This window comes from Tympanuchus pallidicinctus, unplaced genomic scaffold (assembly GCF_026119805.1).
Source record: "Tympanuchus pallidicinctus isolate F22 unplaced genomic scaffold, pur_lepc_1.0 scaffold27, whole genome shotgun sequence".
NCBI classification, from domain to species: domain Eukaryota; kingdom Metazoa; phylum Chordata; class Aves; order Galliformes; family Phasianidae; genus Tympanuchus; species Tympanuchus pallidicinctus.
In genome coordinates, this window is record NW_026294744.1 from 8,004,741 (window position 1) to 8,029,192 (window position 24,452).

At 37.7% G+C, this 24,452-nt stretch overlaps 1 protein-coding gene across 21 annotated transcripts in view; it reads right to left on the reverse strand.

Moving 5' to 3' along the window:
- Positions 1-23,716, reverse strand: part of C2CD5 (C2 calcium dependent domain containing 5) — a 64,943-nt gene extending 41,227 nt beyond the window's left edge. For 4 of the 21 annotated variants that reach the window (XM_052690493.1, XM_052690494.1, XM_052690496.1 and 1 more), the window contains exons 1-9: positions 23,445-23,713; positions 19,623-19,709; positions 17,569-17,740; positions 15,219-15,314; positions 14,502-14,657; positions 12,400-12,598; positions 9,707-9,858; positions 6,761-6,955; positions 4,203-4,288 (exon numbers count right to left, since the gene is read on the reverse strand). In XM_052690493.1, the coding sequence (XP_052546453.1) occupies positions 4,203-4,288; positions 6,761-6,955; positions 9,707-9,858; positions 12,400-12,598; positions 14,502-14,657; positions 15,219-15,314; positions 17,569-17,740; positions 19,623-19,709; positions 23,445-23,534 (1,233 nt within the window). In that variant the 5' untranslated portion in view covers positions 23,535-23,713. Of the gene's footprint in view, positions 1-4,202; positions 4,289-6,760; positions 6,956-9,706; positions 9,859-10,841; positions 10,967-12,399; positions 12,599-14,501; positions 14,658-15,218; positions 15,315-17,568; positions 17,741-19,622; positions 19,710-23,444 lie in introns of those variants that run through there. The other 17 variants (XM_052690492.1, XM_052690491.1, XM_052690507.1 and 14 more) reach the window with 14 other exon arrangements.
- Between the last annotated feature and the right edge of the window lie 736 nt (positions 23,717-24,452).

Below are 24,452 nucleotides of genomic sequence, written 5' to 3' on the forward strand. Positions count from 1 at the left end.
CAACCTACTTCCTTCCTGTACAGTTTTCTGCCAAAAAAAACATACAAATCCCAGAACAGTTTCATCAACTGTTCAGTGATTCACAACAGTGACAATATTTTTTCTCCTGTGTAATAATTCCATGACAACCGTTATGTGTAACTTAAAAATATACAAAACATATATATAGCAAACATACATTTGCTGTGTCTCCTGAATAGTTATCCTGCATTAGTAATTTTAAAAATTAATAACTAGCTTTCTTAGAACAGTAAAAACTGATTATAGAAAGTTCAGTGCATGCTATCTGTATGAAATATATATTCACTCTTAGGCTATGCTTAGTGTATGTAGTGAACAAAGTAAATGTTTTCACTCTGCGCTCTGAAGTACAAGGAAATCAAATGCTTATTAATCTGCAGTCAGAAGCTGCTATACACGTTTTTGTAAGGCTTCACACTGCAAGTAAACTTAACATGTTCAGACACCCAGCCTGTTTAGCTTACAAACTAGGAATAAATAACAGCATCGTTTTGTCTCAATCAATACACATAGATGTAATATGTTAAAATTAGACCTATGTCCTCTCAATTAATTTTGCACACAAACAACTCTAAAGAACTCACTGAAATATCAAACATGCTCTTACTCCCTTAACGATGTGTCTCGCTCCTTCTGATGCACATAGTAGGCTGTCACTTATTACAATAGCCTTTTATTTCTATTTTTAACCCAGCTCTCTCAGAGGGTTTATTTATTATCTTATTAGTCAATATACCACAAAACCCAGCCTCAACTACACGTGGTGATCTGTAATACTTCAAGAAGTTTAAAGTTTAAAGCCATTCCTGTTGCATAGAAAACAGATTTCCTTTGAACCAGATGCTATAGTTGTGTATTATAAACTTCCTCCATTACTGTACTTCGCAATGGACCTTCAAAATAAAGTGGTACGAACACAGAATCTTCCCACCCGTATGAAGACATGATGACCTTAATTTTCCAAGCTACAACTGAAAACAGCCAATTATTTTACCAATACTAAATGGTAAGCTGGGTGCTGGACTCAGTGATCCTCGTAGGTCTTGTCAAATTCAGCATATTGTGTGATTCTAATTCACTACATCATTTCTCAGTTATTGTTATTCATTGCACGGACTCTCAAAAAAGTACATAACTGATTTAATCCTTGCAACTACACTGACATTTCACAGCCAGCATTTGGAGAAAGCTTGATGAGGCTACAAGAAAGTAATTGCCACGTTTAATATACTGCTTTAAAATGCTTGTGTGTATACATACATGTATTGCTAGTATTCAAACTATATTTTACATACATTACACATAAAATAATGAAAAAGCACATGGAACAAGGCCACATATGCACACATACTGTGGTGCTAATGCCAGGGAAGCAGTTCTCAGCTTTCTATCCAGCCATTCCCTTATTCCTACCACGGTGCCACTCCCTCAGGTATCACCCATGATGCTGACACATTCATGGAGCTTTCGGCACTGAGCCAGAGTAGAGATGCCATCCAAACCAAAATACTGTTCACTTCCTGTTTGAGTTACCTTATTCTAGACATGTTTGCTGTGCAGTAACAGGAAATCTACTACAAGCTTGATTTTCTCTTTAGTGTATCAACTTCGCACCAGATGGCCAAATAATCTCATAATTTTTATTTCAAATGAACTGAGGGGTGCCCTGGATAGGAGTAAGAAGTCACTGGAAAGAAAAGTTGCTTAAGTCAGCAGTGCAGCCAAAAGAATCAGAGAGAGAACTGCGTTGTAACACAACAGAGATCCAGCAGTGCTCTTCACAGATGAATATCAGTGGATCTCTGTTTTGTCAAGGGAGCAATAAAGATCTCTCAAGCACTTGCAGAATGCAAATACAGAGGACTAACAGCATTTGTCCAAGTTGAGTTTGAAAGAGAGATGAATTACGATCAAGAGCAGTGCTTGACTGCATGTGTGAAAACACAGGCTAATATTTGCCTACTGACAGAGGCAGTACACATTTCTAGGCAGAAGTACACAGAAAGATAGCTGTGTCATACAGTTAACACTTGCAATCAACAGGAATCCTGTGAACTGCTAAAAATACATTTGTATTAAACAACACATGTACACATTTTCCATGGCTGGTGTACTTTCCCAGGAAAAAAAGTAACAGTTAAGATAATTCTTCTAACAAAATCTCTTCTAATTTCCAATTCAGTTTATTAAGTAACAGACTAACACATACTTGATTAAAAAAGCTGACAAGACATCCAGTTACATGAACTGCTTATAATATGCCTTAGCAATACCCATATGCTCAAATGATCTTACCTAAGATTCAAAAGAGCTTACTATACTTTCAACACATGTGGCAATATAACACATACATCAATTTTACTCTTTGCTTAAGTGCTACCCTAAATAACCCACACAAGTAACTACAACGCACTGTGTACATGTGGAACAGTGAAACAGACAGAACGTTCTTCTGAGTGCTAAAGACGTGTTGAGCTAAACGTCTCCCCCACCTTTCTTATTCATTCTAAGTAACTGAAAGAGGGCAAGTGCAATAAAAAACAAATCCAACATAAAATTATCAGAAAGACAACAAAAGCAATTTTGTGTGTGTCAGTCAATAGTCTGCATGTTTTGCTACATATCCATCATCTTAGAATCAGTAACAGATTCAACATGTTTCCACCTCATTTTATGGTATTTCTTCAGCTTGGCAGTATACAGCTCTTACCAAACTAATTTGCAAATAATTCAAATTCCAGATATATGTTAACTGTACTGATTTGACATTTTTAATCGTTTTTAAGAAGCTTCCTAAATAAATAATAGATAAGTCATGAAACGTCTAAAACGTTAGGTGAATAAAGATAAAAGAGAGAGAAATAGATCTTTTTTTCCTCCAAGCAACAGCATTAAAAGCAAAGCTATGGATTTCTATTTAAAAGAGAAATTATAACTGAAATCTATGAACATGCAAAATATAAATTAAGCCAAAGTATATCTGATAAATGCTTTAAAACAAAAAACTAAAAAATATACAAAATTCCTGCATAAGCAGATTCCAAAGAAATCTGAAGAAACCTCACAAAGAAAATTAGAAATCATTGCTTAGAAATCTTCAATACAAAAAAAAAAACCAAAAAACCAATAAACAAACAAACAAAAAAAGTACAGAGTCACACAATGTTGGAGAACATACCCGCCTTCTACAGAACCTATGAGGCGATCCTCTCTTAGCAATGGACAACACAAGAAATGAGAAGAGAATCATCCACTTGACTCAAAATAGCAGCTATTCACTTCTATTTCACAGATGCAGCTGACTTTGTTTTCAACAACTTACACAGGTTCTACAGGTATTCAGGATTTGTAATTATAATCATTCATTTTTTTTCCCCAGATAGCAGAATATTCCACATTTCTTCTTTCAAGACATCTCGTTAATAACACAGCATTTCAATCATTCCAGAATATTCTGTAAACATACTGCAAAGACCTCACAAACATCTTTAAACAAATGAAAGGAATTTAAAGCACTGTTTTTATTTTGCTTTATATTCAGTATGGATCAATAGCATATAAACAAATTGAATTTTTAGTCTTACAGAGGTTCTTCCAAAACTTCTAAACTCCTTTCACTGTTTGGGAACTGAATTGTTGAAGTTATCATCTTACAAAGTCTACATACACATCGTTTCATGTAGAACACACAAGTTCTGAACTTCTATGCAACGACTCTATTTTCTTCCAAATATCAGTTTTCCCAATTAATTATGGGACTTTCACCTTGTCTGAAGTTATTTCAATGTTTCTGACTTTGGCTTCTACAAAAATTCAACCAAATACGTGACAGTAGAGTATTAAATAGACACATACACCTATAACTTAGACACCAAACAGCAGTAATTTATGCTTTAGCTGTTTTGTCATACCAGCTGTAATCACTTGCGTGTAAGCACTAACGTGCATACATTACACTTACTTCCACTACTCTTATGGCTTTAATAATATGTTTTAAAAGCTCACCTGAATTCTAATTATTAAATGTCTAATAAACATTAAACGTCTATTAAACATTCAACATTTATAGTAAACTTTCAGACAAAAAAACCTGCATCTTTTAAAATAGACAGTAACAGGAAACCTATACAAGCTTAATTTTCTCTTTAGTATATCAGAAATGTAAGTATAAAATGCCTTACCCTTTGTTCCAGAGCTGACTGAGTCTGCTGCCTTAAGAGAGTTTTAAATGGCCCCCCTTCTTTTCCAGCACTCCCACTGCCCATTCCTAAAGAGCACCAGTACAAATGACATTTAAAAAAATAAATAAAAACATATTATCATTTGCAATCAAACTTCAATTTAAAAATACGTGAAGCTGTGATTGAAAACCATAGAAACTATTCCTTTAAATTTCCACGAAAAAAATGCTGAGCATTTAAGCATTTGAGTTTTGCGAGTGGGGCAGGGTAGGAAGGTGATGGGTTTTTAAGTTTATTTTTAAAATTCCTAGCAGTGTTTTCAATCATTATAGATTTGGATTAAAATTTCCTGATCTAAGACGTTTTCCTGACATGTCTTTGAAGATCTGGGCTTGCAATTCTTTTGTACAACACAAAGCTTTAATTTCAATATAGAATCATAGAATGGCTTGGGTTGGAAGGAACCTCAAGGATCATCAAGCTCCAACCCTCTGCCGCAGGCAGGGCCACCAACCTCTACATTTTATAATAGAACAGATACATAGATCTCCCTCCTGTGCTTTCCACAGGAAGTTTCAGCATCACTAGAGTTTCAGAGTTCTTACCTAACAAGGGCTGCAATGTTACCAGTAACGTCACACTTTTGAACAATTCTGCTGCACTCCTTTATAGTAAGCTATACTTCTCTACTTGCATTATTGGTTTAAAAAAAAAAGAAAAAAAAAAAAAAGAAAAAAATCCCTGCCTCCCAGAGTTTCAGCGTAACCACATCACCTTTCCTAACCACTGGGAAGTAACTGCACACTATTTCAGCAGTAGCTGTACACTGCATGAGTGAAACTAAAATGAGAACTGCAAAGCTAACACAAATCATTTAAACTGAACTATATGGTAGTGATATTTATTTAACATAAGCACCGTGAGATATTCACTCATTTGATTCAATCAGATAAATTTAGCAATACTGCTCAGCATTTCAAACGGCTACACTTATCTGATTACTACGTTTTCATACACATAACCTGCAGATCATCTGTAAATAAAAAATAACAAATAAATTATATTTTCACATATCGCGACTAATTGTTTGGTTTCTTTTTTTGCATATTTCACTTCCACCTCAGCCCCTAAGTAGGGAACTTCTCTGACGAGCTCTAAAATGTATCAGATACATAAACATCTTTGCCATCAAGGATCTGTTGTCAAGGAACAACATGTTATGTGGTTAACTAAGCGCTGCGAGATGCAGGTTATATGTATAACTATAACATTCACTCTACTGTTAGAAACCAAAAAAATAAAAAATAAGCACATACCAAGACTGTGTTTTTTGTACAATAAACACAGTACTGGTGAATCAGATTTTCTTGGTAATATTTCATGCCTAAAAATACGCTATCACTGGTACTTATCGTCTCTAGAACCATCAGAGCTAACTGGACACTGCAATAATATGCACCTAAATTTAGGAAAGCACTGAGAAAAAGGATAAAGAACAAAAAGACATGTCAGGAGCAAGATGAAGTACAAACACACTGCAGTGCAAACGCTTATGAGTGAAGGCAAGATTCTCATTTACAGTAATTCTAACTAATTAAAACACTTGCTAGGTACCTCTCTTGTTGTTAAGCATCAAATAAACATGAATGAGGTTGTACATATATATCAAAGTGTAGTTACTTCTTCTAAGAAAATACAGGGAGATCTAGAAATACTGATCTTGATATACGTTAACTTCATTACTAACATTGTCAAAAATAACCAGGCTCTCATTGCCATTTAATTGCACATACTGTAAGTACATAGTATATATATATTACAAGTACTATATAAAGACTATAACTACTAACAAATATTTTTAGCTGTTCTTGGATAAGGAAACAATAAGATTAGTATATGTATAGTCCCATTAAACAAGTTTTAATTGCTTTTAACTATTTGGCATTGAGCTAAATATCATTGTCAGGGACTATACAATATTAAATACAGACAAACACAGCATCAACACTGGACAAAAAAAAATAAAACATTCTACAGAAAAAAAAAAAAGCACTAATATCAACTGAATAATTTAAATGCATGCCAATGGAATGGAAAAAAGTGCAGTACAAATAAAAAGTCTGTACGGACTTTGCTTGACGCGCATTAAAGAGCAGAGTTGCTAGCCATCTGATAGCCATAATTCCAAAAATCATGAATGAATTAATGAGCAAGTGCTTGTTCCATGCAAAATAGAGGAACAACAAGCTGAAGTGAATGAGAAGGGGGAAAAACAAGTCTATTAATTTAGTCCAGTTACCAAAGAAAATTGAGAGGGGAAACGAGGAAGTTCTTTAGCGTGAATTACATGCTCCAAATCCTCTATGGCGTGAAATTCTGAAGCTGTTACAAGCTTCTAGGGCACAGCTGAGAGATGGTATGGACAGTCATGTAGCCAGCAGTTTTCAGAGGCTAACAAAAACATTGGGTTATAGAAGGCTGTGTGTTAAATGTCCCTGTATCAAACAGCAACAACATTTGCTTAAAATGTTTAAAAGGCCATAATAGATTGATCCTACCAGAAGCAGCCAGAAGCAGCTCTTCAGTGAAAGAAACACTTTTCCTCAGAACAACTGGGCTGACATGGCTAGAGTGTAGAGGGTAAAGGCTAGACCCCGAGAGGAGGAGACAGGACTTTTTAAGATGTGGGGAATCACATGAGAGTGTAGGGGAGCTGGGAAACAGGAAAATCCTAGGTCCCTGTGGGGAAAGTGCTGTGGAGGAAAGTAATAGAGACAAAAAGATGTAGATTCAGAAGATGACTAAAGAAACAGAAAAAAGAAAACAAAATGAAGCATTTTTTTTCCTCCAAATGAACCCACACTCACTGCTGAACTATTCCTCAACATACAAAGAAATGGAAGGACAGTACAGCTACACAATATGAATGAGAAGCAGGTTATCAAAAATCACAAACTGATCAACTTCATTTTTAAATTATCTCGTTTTACTAAGAATCCCTGATAATCTAACATTTCTTTTAAACTGTATATAAAATTTGATAGGTGTTATGGAATAAAAGCTAAGAGATTACTTTCATCACTTTGGTAAAAACTTCTTTGGAATCTTATATCCTGTTGAATTCTAAGGTCCCACCAAGAAAAGAAGTTCCCACCTTTCCAATTTCCTCCAAATATCACATCAAACAATATGCAACGCTTTTCATCAGCCTAATATTCTATTAGTTTGCAGCAGCATAAAATAGATCACTGTGCACAGAAGAAATCCAGTTTCAAACCAAAACATATCCTCTCAGATCTGAAAAAGTTTTTCTTCTACTTAGAGCATATACAGAGCAGACTATATAATGCAACCACAGCTGTATTTTCTGTAAGGTATTAGCACAGCAGTCTCCTGATTTGGAGCTACTGAAAACTGGACACTTAAGCAGATCCAAGTTTCCATCTCCCCTGTTTAATTATTCATACTGTGAAATTGTGATATCTGCACTCTTTTTCCAGGTCAGTCTCCATCGCAAGCACGTGAACCTACCAGCTACCTGACTGAGAAATAAAAGACTATCTATCATATATTGCAGAAAAATGAGGAATCTCATTTGGTATCTCAAATTTTATGTTTAACAGGTTGTGCCAAGACAACAACAGACATTGTTTTAGCACTAACCTCTCTAGCTTCCACACAGAAATATTCCAATAACATTACAGTTCTTGGAAAGGAAAATAGAGGTCCTAACACATATTGTGTATTGTTAGAAGCAACACAACGAATTCAGTACATTATGGAAGCATATTTTGTATTTCATTTTGTATTGTCTTTTAGGTAAAACAATTTACTGAACGATGTTGTTCTTTAAACCACTGAGATTCAAAATTTAGTATGTAACACCCAGATAGTGAATTTTTAAATGCATTTGGCAAATCTCAAGACACAATTCAGCAGCAGAGTTAAAAGCTGATAAAAAGTGCTAGCAAGCAAAAGCACGCCCACTGGTAGATTTGATGCTAAAAACACAGGTGGAACATAGGTCTGCTTTCTCTACATACTTCAGAATTCCTAAAAGGTGGCAATTATACAATCTGGTTTAATTACAAACAAACAAATCAAAAGACAAGGATCATCCAACTACGTAACACGGCCAGTAACCAAGTTAAGGCTGCTGCTTCAAAAACTTGGTGAATTCACAGCGAGTTGCCACTTCATAAACTAAGAATAACCACCACCATTACATTTTAATCCTTTACACCACACAGTCCTTACCATGAAAATCTGATCAAAACAAATATATTTTCAAATATTCCACAAAACAAACAATAGTCATCATTTACACAAAAGGACCACAAAATAAAGTGGTAATGTGGTTTTTTTTGGCTTTCTTTGTCTTTGTTGTCATTTCTTTGGGTTTGTTTGTTTGTTTCTTTCTTTCTTTGTTTTGGTTGGTTGGGTTTGTTTTTTAAACAAGGTGAAAATGACAGAACTAAGACAGCTCCCTTATCTGGAACATTTTTTAATGGAAATATGGAGAATAAACTAAGTAAAACATTTAATACAAGTGTATGTGAATGCAGTATTACATTTATCTCCTTGGGAAAATTCTTGAAAGGAAGGGATGCTATCAGATAAAGCTGAATCAACCATTTCAACATACTTAAAAAACTGTAATGATCAAATGGAAACAAGAATGTTCTGAGCTCCAAACACCACAATTTAAAACACCATTAAAAAAAAAAAAAGTGAGCTTTTATAAACAATTCTGCAACATCTTTACCACTATGCTGGTAAAACTCAGGGCACTGGCCATATAATAAACAATATAATTCTTTGAGCTGTGCTGACATTGTTACTGCCATGATTGTAACCATAGACTGAGAAAAAAAAAGAAGGGAAGAATCAAACAAGTTGAAGAAATTTTGATATAACAAAGAAGAAAGAAAAATGCTTTTAGATGATGACTGGAGTATTATTTAGGTTACATTCAGCAACCAGACTGTGTATGTAATTCCTGTATGCCAAGAAAATTTAATAGGCAGCAGCTGCACAATTTCTAGTATGGCATTTGCACGAGGGAGTTAAATAGTCACAGAGATATGTATATAACAGTACACACCTACAGCACAATGCATAATGCTAGAAAATTACAGCTTTAGTAAGAAAACTGCCTGTTAACATATTGTGGTGAGAAATGAATCCCATGATCTGTATGTAATATGAAATGGAGGAAATAAGAAAAAGGCGATTACTTCAGACACCCTTAATGCTCTGCAATATTTTATTTAGGACTGAACTCAGTTGTGCTAAAAATGTAATTGTTATCCACATTAGTGGAAACATAAGGCAGGATTTAAATTTTCAGCCTGCAGAAATTCTCCTAAGCACAAAAGTGCTACCTGAAGTCTCCAATTTCAACATAATTTTGATAACTTAAATGTCAAAAAGCAAAAAGAGGTTGAATGAAATTATAAAAAGAGAAACACAAATTAAACGAAAAGTGGGTGGAAGCGCCTTACCAGTTTTGGGTGTCAAACTCAAATCTGTGTCAGAAGAAGAGGACTGTCGACTGTAGGACTTGGAAGGTGAAAAGGAATAGGTTTGGTTTTTCAGAGGGGTGGAGGGTCCTGATGAATGAGTATTGGGATTGGGATCTTCATTGAAGGGAATCCTGCCAGAAGAAGGTGGAAACACATTCAGTAATCCTGTGCCAAAGGACCTGGCTGACAGCAGCATGATCCAAACACCAGGATGGGGTTGGGGCAGGGCCAGCAGCTATTCCTTAGGTGCGAGACTGGGGATGAGGCCAAAGGCAAATGCTGTTTAACCACTCAGCACTCTACAGATAGATGCTGATATTCTACAATGAAACAATTAAGCCAAATGAAAGGCATGAGATGGGACCAAAAAAAATATATATATATATATGCAAAAGAAAAAATTGAAAACAGTTCATGGCTTAAAAATCTAGTCATATACACAACGTTTGAGTTAGTTTAATGAAGAAAAAATGATTTCAAGTTATATTTGTGTTTATACATATCCATACATTTATGTATATACACACATATACATTTTAAGAAAAAAAAAAAAAATGTTTCCTTATCCTATAGCATCAACAGCATGCCACAGCTAAAAACAGAGCAAAGAGGAGAACCTTTATGGGAACAGCTATATTGACAAACAGTTCACTTATGCACAGATTGACTTACCTGCTCTCCAAAGTTGTCTCTTCCACAAATGGCACATACCCTTCATTTAACCATTTTAAAACCAAAGTATTATATCTGAATTATGTCTGAAAGCAATTGTTAACTCCAATCAAAACATGATTTCCCCTAAGGATTGTAACACAGCAAATGTTACTCAGATTTATCAACTTATTTTTACTTAATTTCTGAGAAAATAAGTTTATTAAAAAGAAACAAAGAGTGTGGCTTTGTGGAAGAGACTGATGCACTTTCAAGAAACTATTGCCTTTGTTTCAGGAGCTGCACAGAGAGTTCTTCACTGACAACAGAAGGTTTCTCCACGAGAAAATGAGGGAGAAAAGATGGGTGGTACCTGCCTACACTGCCTGCCTGCCTGCACTTTGCGACCACTGTGCCTTGTGGCCTGCCTCTCCCCAGCTCTTGAGTCTGAGCAGTCTCGTACCAGTGTAGATGAGAGTGGGAACAGACACAGAGAAGTTCTGAGTAAGTCGTGAGCCAGTAGCAGTGTGAATTGGGCTGTTGTGAGTCGAGCGGCATCCATGGCTTGGCGGATGAACCAGCGGAGACCTGAGAGAATTTGCAGCCAAGGTGGAAGAAAAGAAAACAATACATACAAACAGGTTGCAAAGTTATGTTATAAATGATTTCAGGGAAGTTTAGCTAGAGGAGATCTCTTATTTTAAGCAGACTAAGAATTTTAATTCCTAGCATGCAAGAGTCCAGATGAAATAAAGAGAGAAAGGAAAAGCTTAAGTACTAGCTTATGATTATAAATTGATTTTTTGGCAACAGTGCATCAAGTTAGTAAAGCCAATAATAAGAAGCATTAGTTGACTTTGCTGGCTTTGAGAAACAGCCTCACTTTTTAGACTGAGGGACAACGATTCTGTCAACATCCACTACCAAGCTGCTACACAAGGATTATTTGGTGGATGAAATTTCCACCTTTCACTCCAGAGTTATCTACGAAAGCCTTTTAAGTTGGTGGTTGCCAGGTCCAGGTTTTTTTGTTTTGTTTGTTTTAAATAATCACTGTTATTTCATGCTGTAGTTTATTCGAAGCTCTTTCGATGGCAAAGTTTTAAAACAAAGACAAGTTAAACAAGCTATTATTTGAAACAGAAAACTACTTCTGAGAAGCCAGAGCACATTGCTTCCTAGAAAATGTCTGATTTTTAGTGCAATAACATAACAGTAAGTTAATAAAGATGTCTGGGAACATTATGGAAGTAGTACACTTTGTAACACTGATTTTTTCTTTTACAAATCGGCTGACACTTTGAAACAGAAAGTCACTAACTTATCCAAGCAAAAATTTAGAGACTGCAAGTATTTCCCTACTAACTCCTCTGCACATTAAAAATTTGCGTGCACACTGCCTTTAACGCTGCAGTAGAATTTACTGATTTCTGTTATATTTCTCCTATCATAAACAATATCCTCTGCAAGTACACCTTAGCCCTACCTGTTCTGCAACAGTGGAAAGCAAAGGACACAAGAAAAGATGAGCCTACCTAGGGTCACTCTCTAAACCGCTGACTGAACTGTGCAAACCCTTCTATGATCAACACAGCTACTCAAACTTGACTGTACTCCAACCAGAACATCTTAAATACAAGGCATATCATTACGTCTTCACAGAACCATTTGTTGCACAAACACAGTCACTGCAAACTAATTATTCATTGGGAAATTTGTGAATCCCAGACCAAGGATAATACTTTTGCTAGCGATATATATGCAAAAAAAAAAAAAAAAAAAAAAAGCCATAATACCACCCCAGCTTCTAAAGAAATAACGTAAGTAAGCCACATCATTCCAAAACTGTAGAAAATAAAACTGAGTTCCAGACATAAAAAAAAATTTAAAAACTGCAAAAGAAAACAGATTCTGGAGGGGAAAGAGGGGGTGGGAGGGGAAATAACACCTGTTATGTAAAACTGAATGACTATGAAAAGAAATGAAGTCTGTTCCTCTAAAAGCTAGTAATTAATACTTACTCCTTCATTTCTTTGGATGGAGAGTTACATGCAGGTAAAAATGCTGATGTGCTACTTAATTTATCCAACGTGCAGGCTGTTCCTATGGCTCGTACTACCAGTCCGGACTCTCCCTCCAAATCAAAACACTGCAAATAACCAACAACAGCATTTCCTCTCATTTCAAGGACTTTCAAGCCAATCTTCCTTTGCAGCTCACCTACAACACAAAAAGTGAAAAGCTCATAGGTAATTGCAGTGAACTTCTCCTGTTTTCTATTGTGGGCTTTGTCCTCTATGATTTTGGAACTGCAGATCAAAGAAACAGGTAATAGTTCTGTTTTTATACAATTACATTAACCACCTCATCTTCCTATAACACAGAGTGATATTTCATTAGTTTTCACTCTTTTCCCCTAAATATATTCCGATTGCAACTGCAGTTTGTTATTTTTTAATTTATTTATTTACTTTAAATTCTCATTAACTGTTCTCTTTCTTGTTTATTCAGAGACAGAGAAAGGGATGGTCAAGATGTGTGCTGGAACACACAAAAGATTATAGACGCTCCTTCATACAGCTCAATCTAATGCAACATCTTTGAAACACTTGTGAAAATCTATTACTTTTGTATTCACAAACACTCAAAACCTATTTAACTTCATTTAACCTTATCCATGCTTTTAGTTCTTTTAAAATTTATATTAATTTACTTGGTAACCTCATCTAAAAAATAATGTATGACATAAAGTAAGCAAAACATAATTCCAAATACACTACTACTGCAAACCAAGAACTGCACACAAAGACTGCAAACCCCAGTTACTATAAGTTACAAAATTCCTCAGGATTCTTCAGACACAAATCAATGATTGCAATATGAAGCACTGCATTATATGGCATAAAAGAGTGTTACTATGAGGCCTCTTTGGTACTTTACACTGCCATGAATGAGAATAGTAATAAAACACAACAGAACACTTCCACACGGGCTCTTTTACTTTTTTTCACCTCTTATGCAAGAAAAGGGATTTACTAATGTTAATCCTTTAAAATGGCAACCAGAGGAATTAAATTTTTAATGAAATTTCTAATAATTCATGTCAGTTATGGCAATATTGTTCCACATACTCCCACAGTATCTACTGGTTCTCTTAGTGAAGATACTGAGTATCACCTCCATATTCTGTTTAGGTTGCCCCTTTTACTAAACATCTCCATACATTTGCAAAGCAAAATTTACTTTTTCTTCTAGTATCTGCCCTGAAACTGGTTGTATCTACAAGATACTTGATTACATTAAGTGCCTATTACAGAACTGAAGCCACTGCCTACTGTTCTAATGATTATTTTTTCAACATTTCATTGTATTCCTTACACCTCCAGCACTGGTTGTCTCCTCTCTTAGCGTACAAGTCCTCTAATCTCTAGTGCAGGACTCATTTGTTCTGCTCCACTGTCAGAGACGGGGATCCTTGACTCACAGGCTGTATTCATGTTTCTAATACCAGACAGACAGAAAGACAGACAGAAAGACAACCTGTGAAGGTAACTGATACTGTGGAGATATAAATTGGAACTCTAGTGACTAGTCTGTCCAAAAATTGTAAGCATATCCTGCAATATGGAAGCATTCCTCAAAATAGGAGACAAATCATGACCTAGAAAAGATGATGAATAAGGTATGTATTAGTACACTATGTCTGAGATCATGCCTACAGATACTAATTCACATACTTCAGTGTAGTGCAAAAAGGGCTTCAATGTAGTACAAAGAGGGCAGTTTATGCTATCTTTATTAGACTCGAAGTACCACTAATACTCTTCATGTGGGTAAACAACATCTTCAAGGGAGTTCCATTTCTTTTTTAGCCTGCCTAAAAACAACCAATAAATTGCATAGCAGTATGGCATCACCAAGAGGGGTGGGGTGGACTTTCTGTCACACTAGTCATTAGTTAGAACAACAGAACCTTCTGAAACATGAGATAATATGAACTGAAAAAATAAACGCTTAAGACCAAAAATTATAACACAACCTTGTCTCCAAACTAAGCCACTAATTTGAATGGTGACTTCTTTTACAAAGCAGCAATAACCATTGCAGCCTGCATGTTTAATACCTGACATCAGAGAAATGAGTCTTTGTCTAGCCTCATTTGATGCTCTTGGTGTACGTATTCGGTCTATCCATTGGTATTCCGGGTCTTCATTAACTACCAGTTCTTCCACAAACCCATGGATTATTACTGCTCTGTAACACTTCGGAATAGATGTAGCTGTTAAAGAAATATAAAAAAATGCAAGGTATGAGTCTAAGAGAAATGAATTCAAAGACTAACAGAAAATTACATCTAGACACTGATGTGATTCCAGAATGTAATCCATGCTTTTTTTTTTTTTTTTTCTGTTAAGCTCCATTCCTATATCAAATAGATTGATCTGTTAAATTGTGGACATACCAGAGCAATTTTGTTCCAGAGATGCTGTAAGGGCAGTAATTGCCCAGTGTACTGGTTACAATGCTTCTAAAACATGTAACATTCTGAAACTTTTTGACTTTTTGCCTCTTTAACAGAACATTCACTGAAAGTAACATAATGATCAGAAAGATGAGAGAAAGAGGAAGCTACCTACACTGCTTTGTGAAAAGAAAATATATGAAAGAAAAAAAATTAAAAAAGAAGCAAACTAAACATATTTTAAACGTATTTGCTATTGCTGTCAACATAATCCACAGTGGGTTTATGCAATGAATTGGCAAGTGGAGGGAAACAGAGTCAGTAAAGAAAGAAGGAAAAAAAACCTTTGGTTTTCCTTTTTTTTTTCCCTCTACTTACTGCAAAAAAACTTTACTCCACACGATGACTGCCTGAATCTGTTTAAATCATTGAAGAGATCTACTTTCACCACCACATTAATCTCCCCACGTATACCTATCAAAAAGAAAACATGAAATGGTGTTAAAAAACAATACAGAACTAGCCATTCTGTAATCTAATACAATCCTAATAGAACTGCCTGCTTCAATTGGCTGCTAACGTGTCAGTTCTAGCTTGGGCCAGAGGAGCAGGATGGCATCTCCTTGCTTTCAAGTGTGCCACAGAGATGCCCTCTTACAGGAACCCTAGTTCTGCCCAGCCTTTGAGGCTGAAGCCACACAAGCAACAATCATTAATAGCTGCTGCAACAAACAGGATTTTAGAAGGGTGGTACTGGGAAAAGAGAAGCCATCAGCCACCTGCTATTGCAGTGGGCCCAGCTGCAGGGAGCAAGTGTTGCTTGCTGCCTTGAGCTGCTATCATCGGTGCTGGCAGGGCAAGAAATCAAGTAGTAAATTCTATGATATTGTCCTAGGACATGCTCAGCACAAAAAGGCAGGATTACTTTGGATTATAGATACCTCAAAACTAGTCCCGCTCACATCAAGTTTTTTTGTGGTGTTTAGAGCATTTTACATTTTCTCCCTCAAATAGTAGCAAGATTATGGTAAAGCTGAAGTCGATACAATGAGAAAAGTTACAGCTCTTCTGAGAACGAGAAAGCAGTTAATGTAAAATATTTTCTGAACAAATATATAAAATAAGGTACTACAGATCAAGTAAAGCTTAATCTTTTGGCTACAACTAAATCTTATTAATAGGACTGGATTTCTTCAGAATGTAGCTGTTCCTTTTCAGATTTTTCCTGCTCCTATTTTGAACTTACTCCTTCTCCTGCACCCATTGTCTAAATCCTTTCACATCATGTTATTATGGATTCTGACATGTTATTATGGATTCTGACATACTGAGGGCTAAACTTCTTGATGAATCTGATCTCTAGTGACTTCAGAAGCCTTTAGGACAGAAATATCCAACTCAGAAAAATCATCAGATTCACAGACTGACAAACATTATTGCAGTAAAGTCACCTACAGTTATCTTCCCAAATGCCAACAGAAAGAAGCCTACATTTACTGTAGCAGGAAGTACATCAAACTAACACATTTTCACACATAATCATGCTAGGAAGCAAGAAAAAAAAATTAAATAAATCTAGATAAATGTCAATTTTCTCTTAAGAAAGCCTTAATTAATGTTTGCCAAGCATTGAGATAATTAAAATCTACTGCTACAAGCATGAAATTTATTTTTGTTTTATCTAAGTAGAAGAAAGAACTGTGAAAAACCAACAGAACTAGAAAATACAGGGAAGTCTAATTCTCCAACATACAAATTGCACACATCCTGAGACAAGAGTTCAAAAGAAAGCATCTAATAAGAAAATGGGAGTAGAATTTAAAAAAAAAAAACATGCAATATTTTGTAAGACACTTTTTCGCTGTAACTGTAAAAAATACAGCAAGAAAAAAAATTATCACTAGTTATGATAACCATCCAATAAATAATACTAATGCTTTTCCGCCAATTAAATATAATTAGGTTTTAAAATAGTGAAGTCATTTTAACTCCCACTGTATAATAAACTATGACAGTACCTAATACCCACACAGATGCTCTGCAGTAAGGTATTCAAGAAGACAGCTTGCTGTAAATGGACCTTAATTTTCTGGGATGGATGCTCTGCCTCTTTAAAATCTAAGGCACAAGTATCATTAACTTCATTTTCTCATACACTCAAGATACTCTGAAGAACTCTACCTAGGACTGCTGGCAGGGAAATGGAGTTTCACCCTGCATTTTATGTTTGCCATATCCTGCCCCATCATCTCAAATGAAGCTTATCCAACACCCCAGGAAGGCACATCGTAAGTAACTTCAGCAAAAATACATTCTTTTAGTAAACACAAAGTAATTGAATAAGTATGTTTTAGGGTTGTTTTTTTTAACTGATTTTTCCAGTAACTATTTCCACCAACTATTTTAAATAGTATGAGAAGATGTTTCCACTTGTCACAAATTTTATGAAAGGCATTCTGCCAAGCCTTAAGATTCTGGCACAGTAGTTGAGACTTTCTTATGTCGGACACATTAGACATCTTTCATATACGATCATTATTGCTATTAAACATGAAAAGTCCCAGAAGTATTTTGTCACTGATTTTAGATGGCATTCTTAACTTACTGAAGAGCTGATAAAAGTACCAAAACTGGAGCTTTCCAGCTCCTGAGGCTAAAATTATTACACATTTCTGAGGACTGCTAACAGAAAGCAACAATGCAAAACAACAAAATTAGCAAACCTTACCATGGATGGTATCATAAATTGGAAACCATCCTGAAATAACTGTAGCTGCTTCACTATAGAGCAAGGGATCGATATCAATGTATACTTTGCCAATAGCATCATTAGCGCTGTAGGTATCATGATCAAGAACTGTGATCTGGAGAGGCTCATCTTGTAGCTCTTCATCGTCTACCTAGAAATAAATATTGACATGGAATTTAAATACTTAAAAAAAAAAAAAAAAGCAGGGGAACACTGCTGGAAAAACAAGCACAGTAAGAGGTGAGTCAGTTATGTACAGAGACATGACACAGATAAATCTAATTTCTACTTCCTGGATCTAAACAACACATTATTTTTACTTTGACCTTCATCAAATGCTGAAAACCTGAAACAAGAGTTATCACTGGGAGAAGTACAGAAAAACAAGATTACACTGATTGCATAGTTTAAAATTCCACATTATTTTAAGCCACAGTATTTACCCATCTCCATAATATATATACTTTTCATAATAAAATGTGAAAACTTAACGTAAAGAGTCTCAGAGGACTGTGACACCCTGAAGTTATGCTCTCCCATTTCAACACTGATCGGAGGCTTAGAAAGAATACAAGATACTTTATACAACTCACAGCAAAAATTAACTAATTTCAGACATGCACTTTCCTAAATGAATGCAATAATCCATCTTCAGACACGCTGGCTATTTTTTTTTTTTTTTGGAGATAGAAGATTCTCCTACTTTTTGTGCTGAACACCACAAAGCAAGGACAAGTCCTGCTAAACCTAATGGGAAAACTGGTGTAAGCATTTGCAGAATTTCAACACAGTGTTGCTAGAAGGTCAAACTGCACACACACACTTACGATCTCTTAAGCAGTTGGTGTTTTTCCACTCTTTGAAATGTGGAATTCTGATTTTTATTTTTTTTTCCAATGTTATTGTTTGGCTCTTTCCTCTCCCAAATCCATTTTTCCATGCAGAAAGAGAGAATTTTAAGACTTCCGTTATTGTCAAAAAAAGCTCTTTCTGAACTACGAGAGTTAACCCTCCATTCAGTTCAGCTAATTTCTTCTACCTCCCAAAAGAAAAAAAAGACCCAAGGAACTGAAAAAAATTAAGAAAAAAAAAAAAGAACTAAGAGAATGGAGTGAACTTCAACATCGTAGTTCTGCTTTCTTAATAAACACGGACTGCAATTATGAGCTGTACTTCTACAAGGATTTCACATCAATAAGTTGCCTAACCTTACTGATTCATACCTGCTCTAACATCACTCTACTCCACGCACACCTATTTGCCAACATGTTTATACTGAGATATTATCTTAGAACAGTATAAACAAATCAGTACTACGCATCCAAATATTGTAACAAGTAATTAATTCTACACACTATTACACAATTTATTTTTTTTAAGTGTAACAAAAAGGCAGTAACAAAAAGTAAATATGTAAGCAGTAGTTCAGGGCACAATATCAAAGGACACCTACAGTACTACTGTATTCAGTCCATCAAAATGAACTAATCAGATCCTTGAAAGGAACAAGCAATTATGGGAGAACGCCAAGTGTCCTCATTATTACATAAGGAAATGCGAAAGAAAGCATCAGGCAACTGCTGTGCAAACACTTCATTTTTTAATTTTCTTACATAAATCCTGTTTCCTTTGTCAAGTGCATCACTTCCTCTAGCCAAAGTAATAGTTCAAATAGCAGCTAACCTTACTCAACTCAAAATTACTCTTAAAAAAGAAAAAAGAAAAAAGAAAGGAAAAGGAGCAAAGCCACACGGATACCTGAAGGCCTACTGGATAAAGCTTTTACCTCTGCCATAACACTTGAGTTGCATCCCATGTGCCAAGTTTTTCTCTTTATAAAGAATCTTTTTAAAAAAAAAGCCAATGAGATACCATTGGCAAATACAGTTTGACCATAAATAGATTTACTGAATGGCTTCATATGTATTTAAACAGAATTACTTTCACTACCCAAAACATTTTTCTGTCTAAAGTGGTATTATTTCATCAAAGGCATCCATGCAGACACAGGTAAACTCTCAGAAAATACTTACTTCAAATTTAAACCATTCAGAATTCCACTGAGGATTGAGTGACTTTGGATATACATCTGTCTTAAACGTTGTATTTCCAAATTTTACCTAAGAATACAAACAATCATTACATTTACATTAATCATAAACATTAACGAATAAATTTAGAAAGTGAGTTACTCATCAAATCTTTACTTGCAAATAATTTCAAATACGTATTTTAATAATATCAATACATTCTTTTCAAGGAGAGTTACTTTGTAAACCGATGTACTTGTATCAGTATGTAATGTTACATTATCACCAATATGTGGAACGGACCTCTCCCATCATTTATTTTTCCTCTCAATCACTTTAGTGTTAAAATATCACTTTGTATTACTCGTGGTCACTCAGTACACCACCTCAGCAATTTGATTCTATATAAACATTTATATTTTATGTTTTATTACCATTCTCTCTAGGATTCATTTATCATTTTACTGACAAGCTATAAATGAGATATAGAATTAAAATGGTAGAATTAGTGAACTTATTTCTTAAAACACACTGTATTGACCTGCTGTTTTACTATGCCAAACACACATCCCTGAATTCACAGCAGCAAGGACAAGCACCTTCACACTTTCTAGTCCTCCCCTGTTACAGAAAATTCCAGAAGGCAAATCAGCAACAAGGACAGCAGGAACTATCTACCTACATGTCCCTTCTAATCTTCTGTTAATGAAGATTAAATATTCTACATATTTCTATTGATCAAAGCTAATATGCAGTTAAAGGTGTGTATCTCAGGAATCTCTACTTGGCCTCTGCAGGATTCTATTTCAGGACCATGTCACAAACAGAATTTCTGTGCTGGTCTATGCACCAAGAAGCCATGCTGCATAATCCAAGAGGTTTCACTTTACTGCAGCTTTCATTCCAAACCCCTACACACCCTTGGAGTTCTGTGAATGGTACCTGTCAAAATACTCAGTATTTCAGCTCCTACCACATATCTGATGGTACCTACAAGTACAGGAAATTACGGTTGTGAATTCTTTCTTAAGGAAGTCATGTGTGCTGATTTTAAAAACATACTGCAAACAAAGGCAGCTACAGATTTTGAATATAATTTGGTTTTTGAAAGTCTAAATAGATCCTGGAAATTCAATTTAGGCTCAGATTTCAAATGCTATCTAGCATTTAAAACACTTCAACACTTTTTTAAGGATGTCTTAATTCTTAACACTATTACTGTTTTACACAGGTGCACAACCTAATTCTAAAGAGGTTCTGTACTTGCTTACGTACAGCCTGTTAATTTGAACAACTTCAAGGACTGCAAAACTGACCTACAAGTTCCTACTGATCTCTGTATACATCACCACACCTCAAGCAACAGAACTCTGTACAATTCCATTCAGGATCTGGACTTGATTCAAGAACAGTAATGCTTTTGGAAAGCATCCTATTTTGAAAGTAAGCTTTGAAATTAAAAGTCAGAGTGGAAAGCACAAGGCAGAGCACTGTTAGTAAAAAAAAAAAATAACCTAGCTATCAAAATGTGGATTCAGACTAAGAGCATATAGACAGCAGCACACCTATCTGAATGGTGTATTCATCACACAAAGCACTACAATAGTGATAATTACACTGGTGTAGCAGAGCTACTTTATGCAGAAGCTGCCAACACACAACAGCACAGAGCTCCACCCAGCCTAATTTTACATGCTATCTTACGAGTAAATGAGCTCCCTGTGAGCCTCAGGCAGCACTAAGGATACTCAGCCAGTATTCCAGCCAGATCATTAACGCTAGGAGAGGTAATCTGCACTGCTGTCCATTGTACAAATTTAGCAGCACAGCTGCAGAAGAAGCTGTGCTAATTTGTTCCAGACCACACGTGCAGGCTAAATCCACATTATACATAATCTCAAACAAGTAACCACTTCGAAGCCTTTCATCATTTTCCTTTCTAGTTCTAGATTTATATTACAATATATAAGAAAGAAATTAAATGCTAGCAATCAATTAGCACTTCAATATGCTTTCCACTTGTCAGTTTTATTTAAATGAAAAGGTTTTGTAAAGGCTTTCAGCAACCTTATGCCGAAAAACAAAATGACACTTTTAAGCTCATTTTGACACGTTCTGCCCACAGCTGTAACTGCTCCACATGTGAAAAGGGTACTTCCCACGCAGAACTTGTTTTCCAAGTACTGGCCCTAAAAGCAAGGCCTCATCTACGAATTTCCTCAGCCTTATTTGTGCCAAGACATTCTTGAAGCTGAGCGTTAGTTAACACAGCTAACCAAACCAAATGCTGAAAATACTGCCCTTTTTTCTTTTGTTTAGCTAACATTTAGCCAGGTGTGTTTCCACATATGCCTTGCTACAAAGCTGCTCACACTGCAGGTAGGGATGGTAGAGAAAGAAGGTGCAAGGTTGGGAACAAGTGACCAACAGGAGAGGAGAGGGCTGCTTTTTCCCAAGGCAGCATAGAAGTGGCCAACTGACAGCAGGGCTGTACTTCCCACTTTGTTTCTTGTCTTCCTACACAAGAAGTGTTGTAGTCTGCCTACTAATCAAATTTAAAACCACAAGTGAATCTCCCTGTAAGGCGAACTTACTGGTGAGATTCCAGTTTTTCAACGTGTACAGTTCCTGAATGACATTTTTCCTATTAGAATCCCATTACTGTGCCAACCTTCAACGACTATAGTACAGGCACACACTTGTGTAGGATTCCATTTCTGAACAACTCTTTTCCTGAAGTTATGACTTTTCAAACTGTGGAATGCTACTGAAATTGTTCTAGAGCTATTTGTGATGGATATAGAGCCGCTGAGCAAAAGGTCCTCATCAGCTCATTTTTCAATCCCCTCCTAAGAACTCTTTAAACTAGAAGAGAGAAGGATTTAGGTTGGATGTTAGGAAGAAATTCTTTACCCAGAGGGGGTGAGGCACTCGCACTGCTGCCCACAGAAGCTATGGGTGCCCCATCTCTTTCACAGCCAGGTTGGATAGGGCTCTGGGCAGCCTAAGCTGGTGGGTGGCAGCCCTGCCCACAGCATAGGGTTGGAACTGGAGGGGCTTCAAGGTCCCTTCCACCCAACCTGTTCTGTAATTCTATGAAAAACCAGCATGGGTCTGTTAGCTATGACAGTAAAAATTGTTTGCACTTGATAGTTTTGGTGTAATTCAAGCATATAAACTATATTAAGTATGTCCTCAATAAAAATTCTGTTTGAAAATGCTAGCTTTTCACACACTTTTAATTGAAAATATATATAAGAGCCTTAAAAGAGGACCTGTACAGTCACTCTCCACTTCCTATATTCGGAGATATAAGTGACCTAAAAACACTTCCGAAGACAGCTTCGTTCTGTTACAACGCATCTACTGAATCCCGGAACGGATTCCATTGGGCTGGCGTATAACGAGCCACTCATTAACAACCCTCAGCCCGAGGCTGAAAAGAGCAGGTGAAAGGACATTCGGGCTGCCCAGGGCTGTCAACTAGCAATCACTCCCGAGCACACCCAGAAGCCGCTCTACAGACACCACAGCCGACACGGACGCGGCTGTCCGCGCTGTTGCCGCCGGCGTTGCGGAACGCGGCCCAACGCCGCAGCACGGAGGCCGCGCTCGGAGCCCGCCCGCCCCGCCGAGGGCAGCGCTCCGCCGCACGCCGCGGGGCGGCACCGCCCAGCCAGCAGGGGGCGCCCCGCGGGGCGGCGGCCCAGGGCAGCGCGGCGGGGGCGCAGGTGCCTCTGCACCGCGGGGCCGGCGGCAGGTGCGGACCCGAGGCGGGGGCCGCCCACCCGCCCCGGGTCCCGGCGTCCCTCCTCTCCCGCAAACCTCCACAAAGGCGTCGGTCAAGTCGCTAGCGCGATCCATCACCGGCAAATGGCGCCCCGCCACGATTTTGACCTTCAGCTTCCCCGGCATCTTCCTCCTCCGCCTCCCGCCGGCTGCAGGGAGAAAACAACCGCGCGCGTCCCATGGAACGGCACGGCCGAGCCGTGGGGGCGGGCGGAGCGGCCGCGCATGCGTCACACCGAGCAACGGTCTCTCGCCGCCCGCCCATGCCCGGCGCCGACGCCCGCACCCGGCGCCGCAACGGCCACGGGCACGCGCGCGGTGACGTGCCCAGCAGGAAGGGGACGGGCGCTATGCGCACGCGTACACAGCGAGGCGCGAGGGAGGAAAGGGGCGCGCGGCTGCCCCCCTTCGGGCCTTGGGGTGCTCCGCCGTCAAGATGGCGTCGTCGGCATGGAGGTCGCGCTGCAGTGCCGGCGCTGACTCCTCGATGGGTTCCGCGCTAGCGATGGATAGGCGGGGTGCGCGAGCGCCGAGTCATCGATGGCCGAGGTTGCCGCCGGCCTCGTCGGGGCCCGTATCCAGCTAGGCTGCGGGGCGAGCGGCCTGGGCTTCCCGAAGAAGGATGTGCTGCGGGAGAGGCTGATGGCTCCTGCGGGGGGACTGGAGTGTGTGGGTGCGCTGCCTTAAATCAGAAGAAAAACATTTACAGGAATTGAGGGATCATGAATAGATTAAATGGAATTTAGTTATGAGAAATAGGATTTGATATGGTTCATGTGGCCGGGTTTTGACTTCTTGATGCCTGAAAAGCTCTTTGTTTAGGAAATAGCTCGGGGGAAGGTTGGGAGACAAAGCCGCAGGTGTGTCTGTCTGTGGGGGCCTGGGACTGCAGACCTGGGTTGTGCTGGGCCTCGTGGGTCCCCTCCAGCTCAGAGTACTGTGTGGTGTGCACGGATATAAAGAGCCTTTGTGCTTGGGCTGAGCAGTGCCCAAATGTGGAGCCAAGTGCGAGATCTGGTTGGATTATTCCCCTCTCTTTCTAAT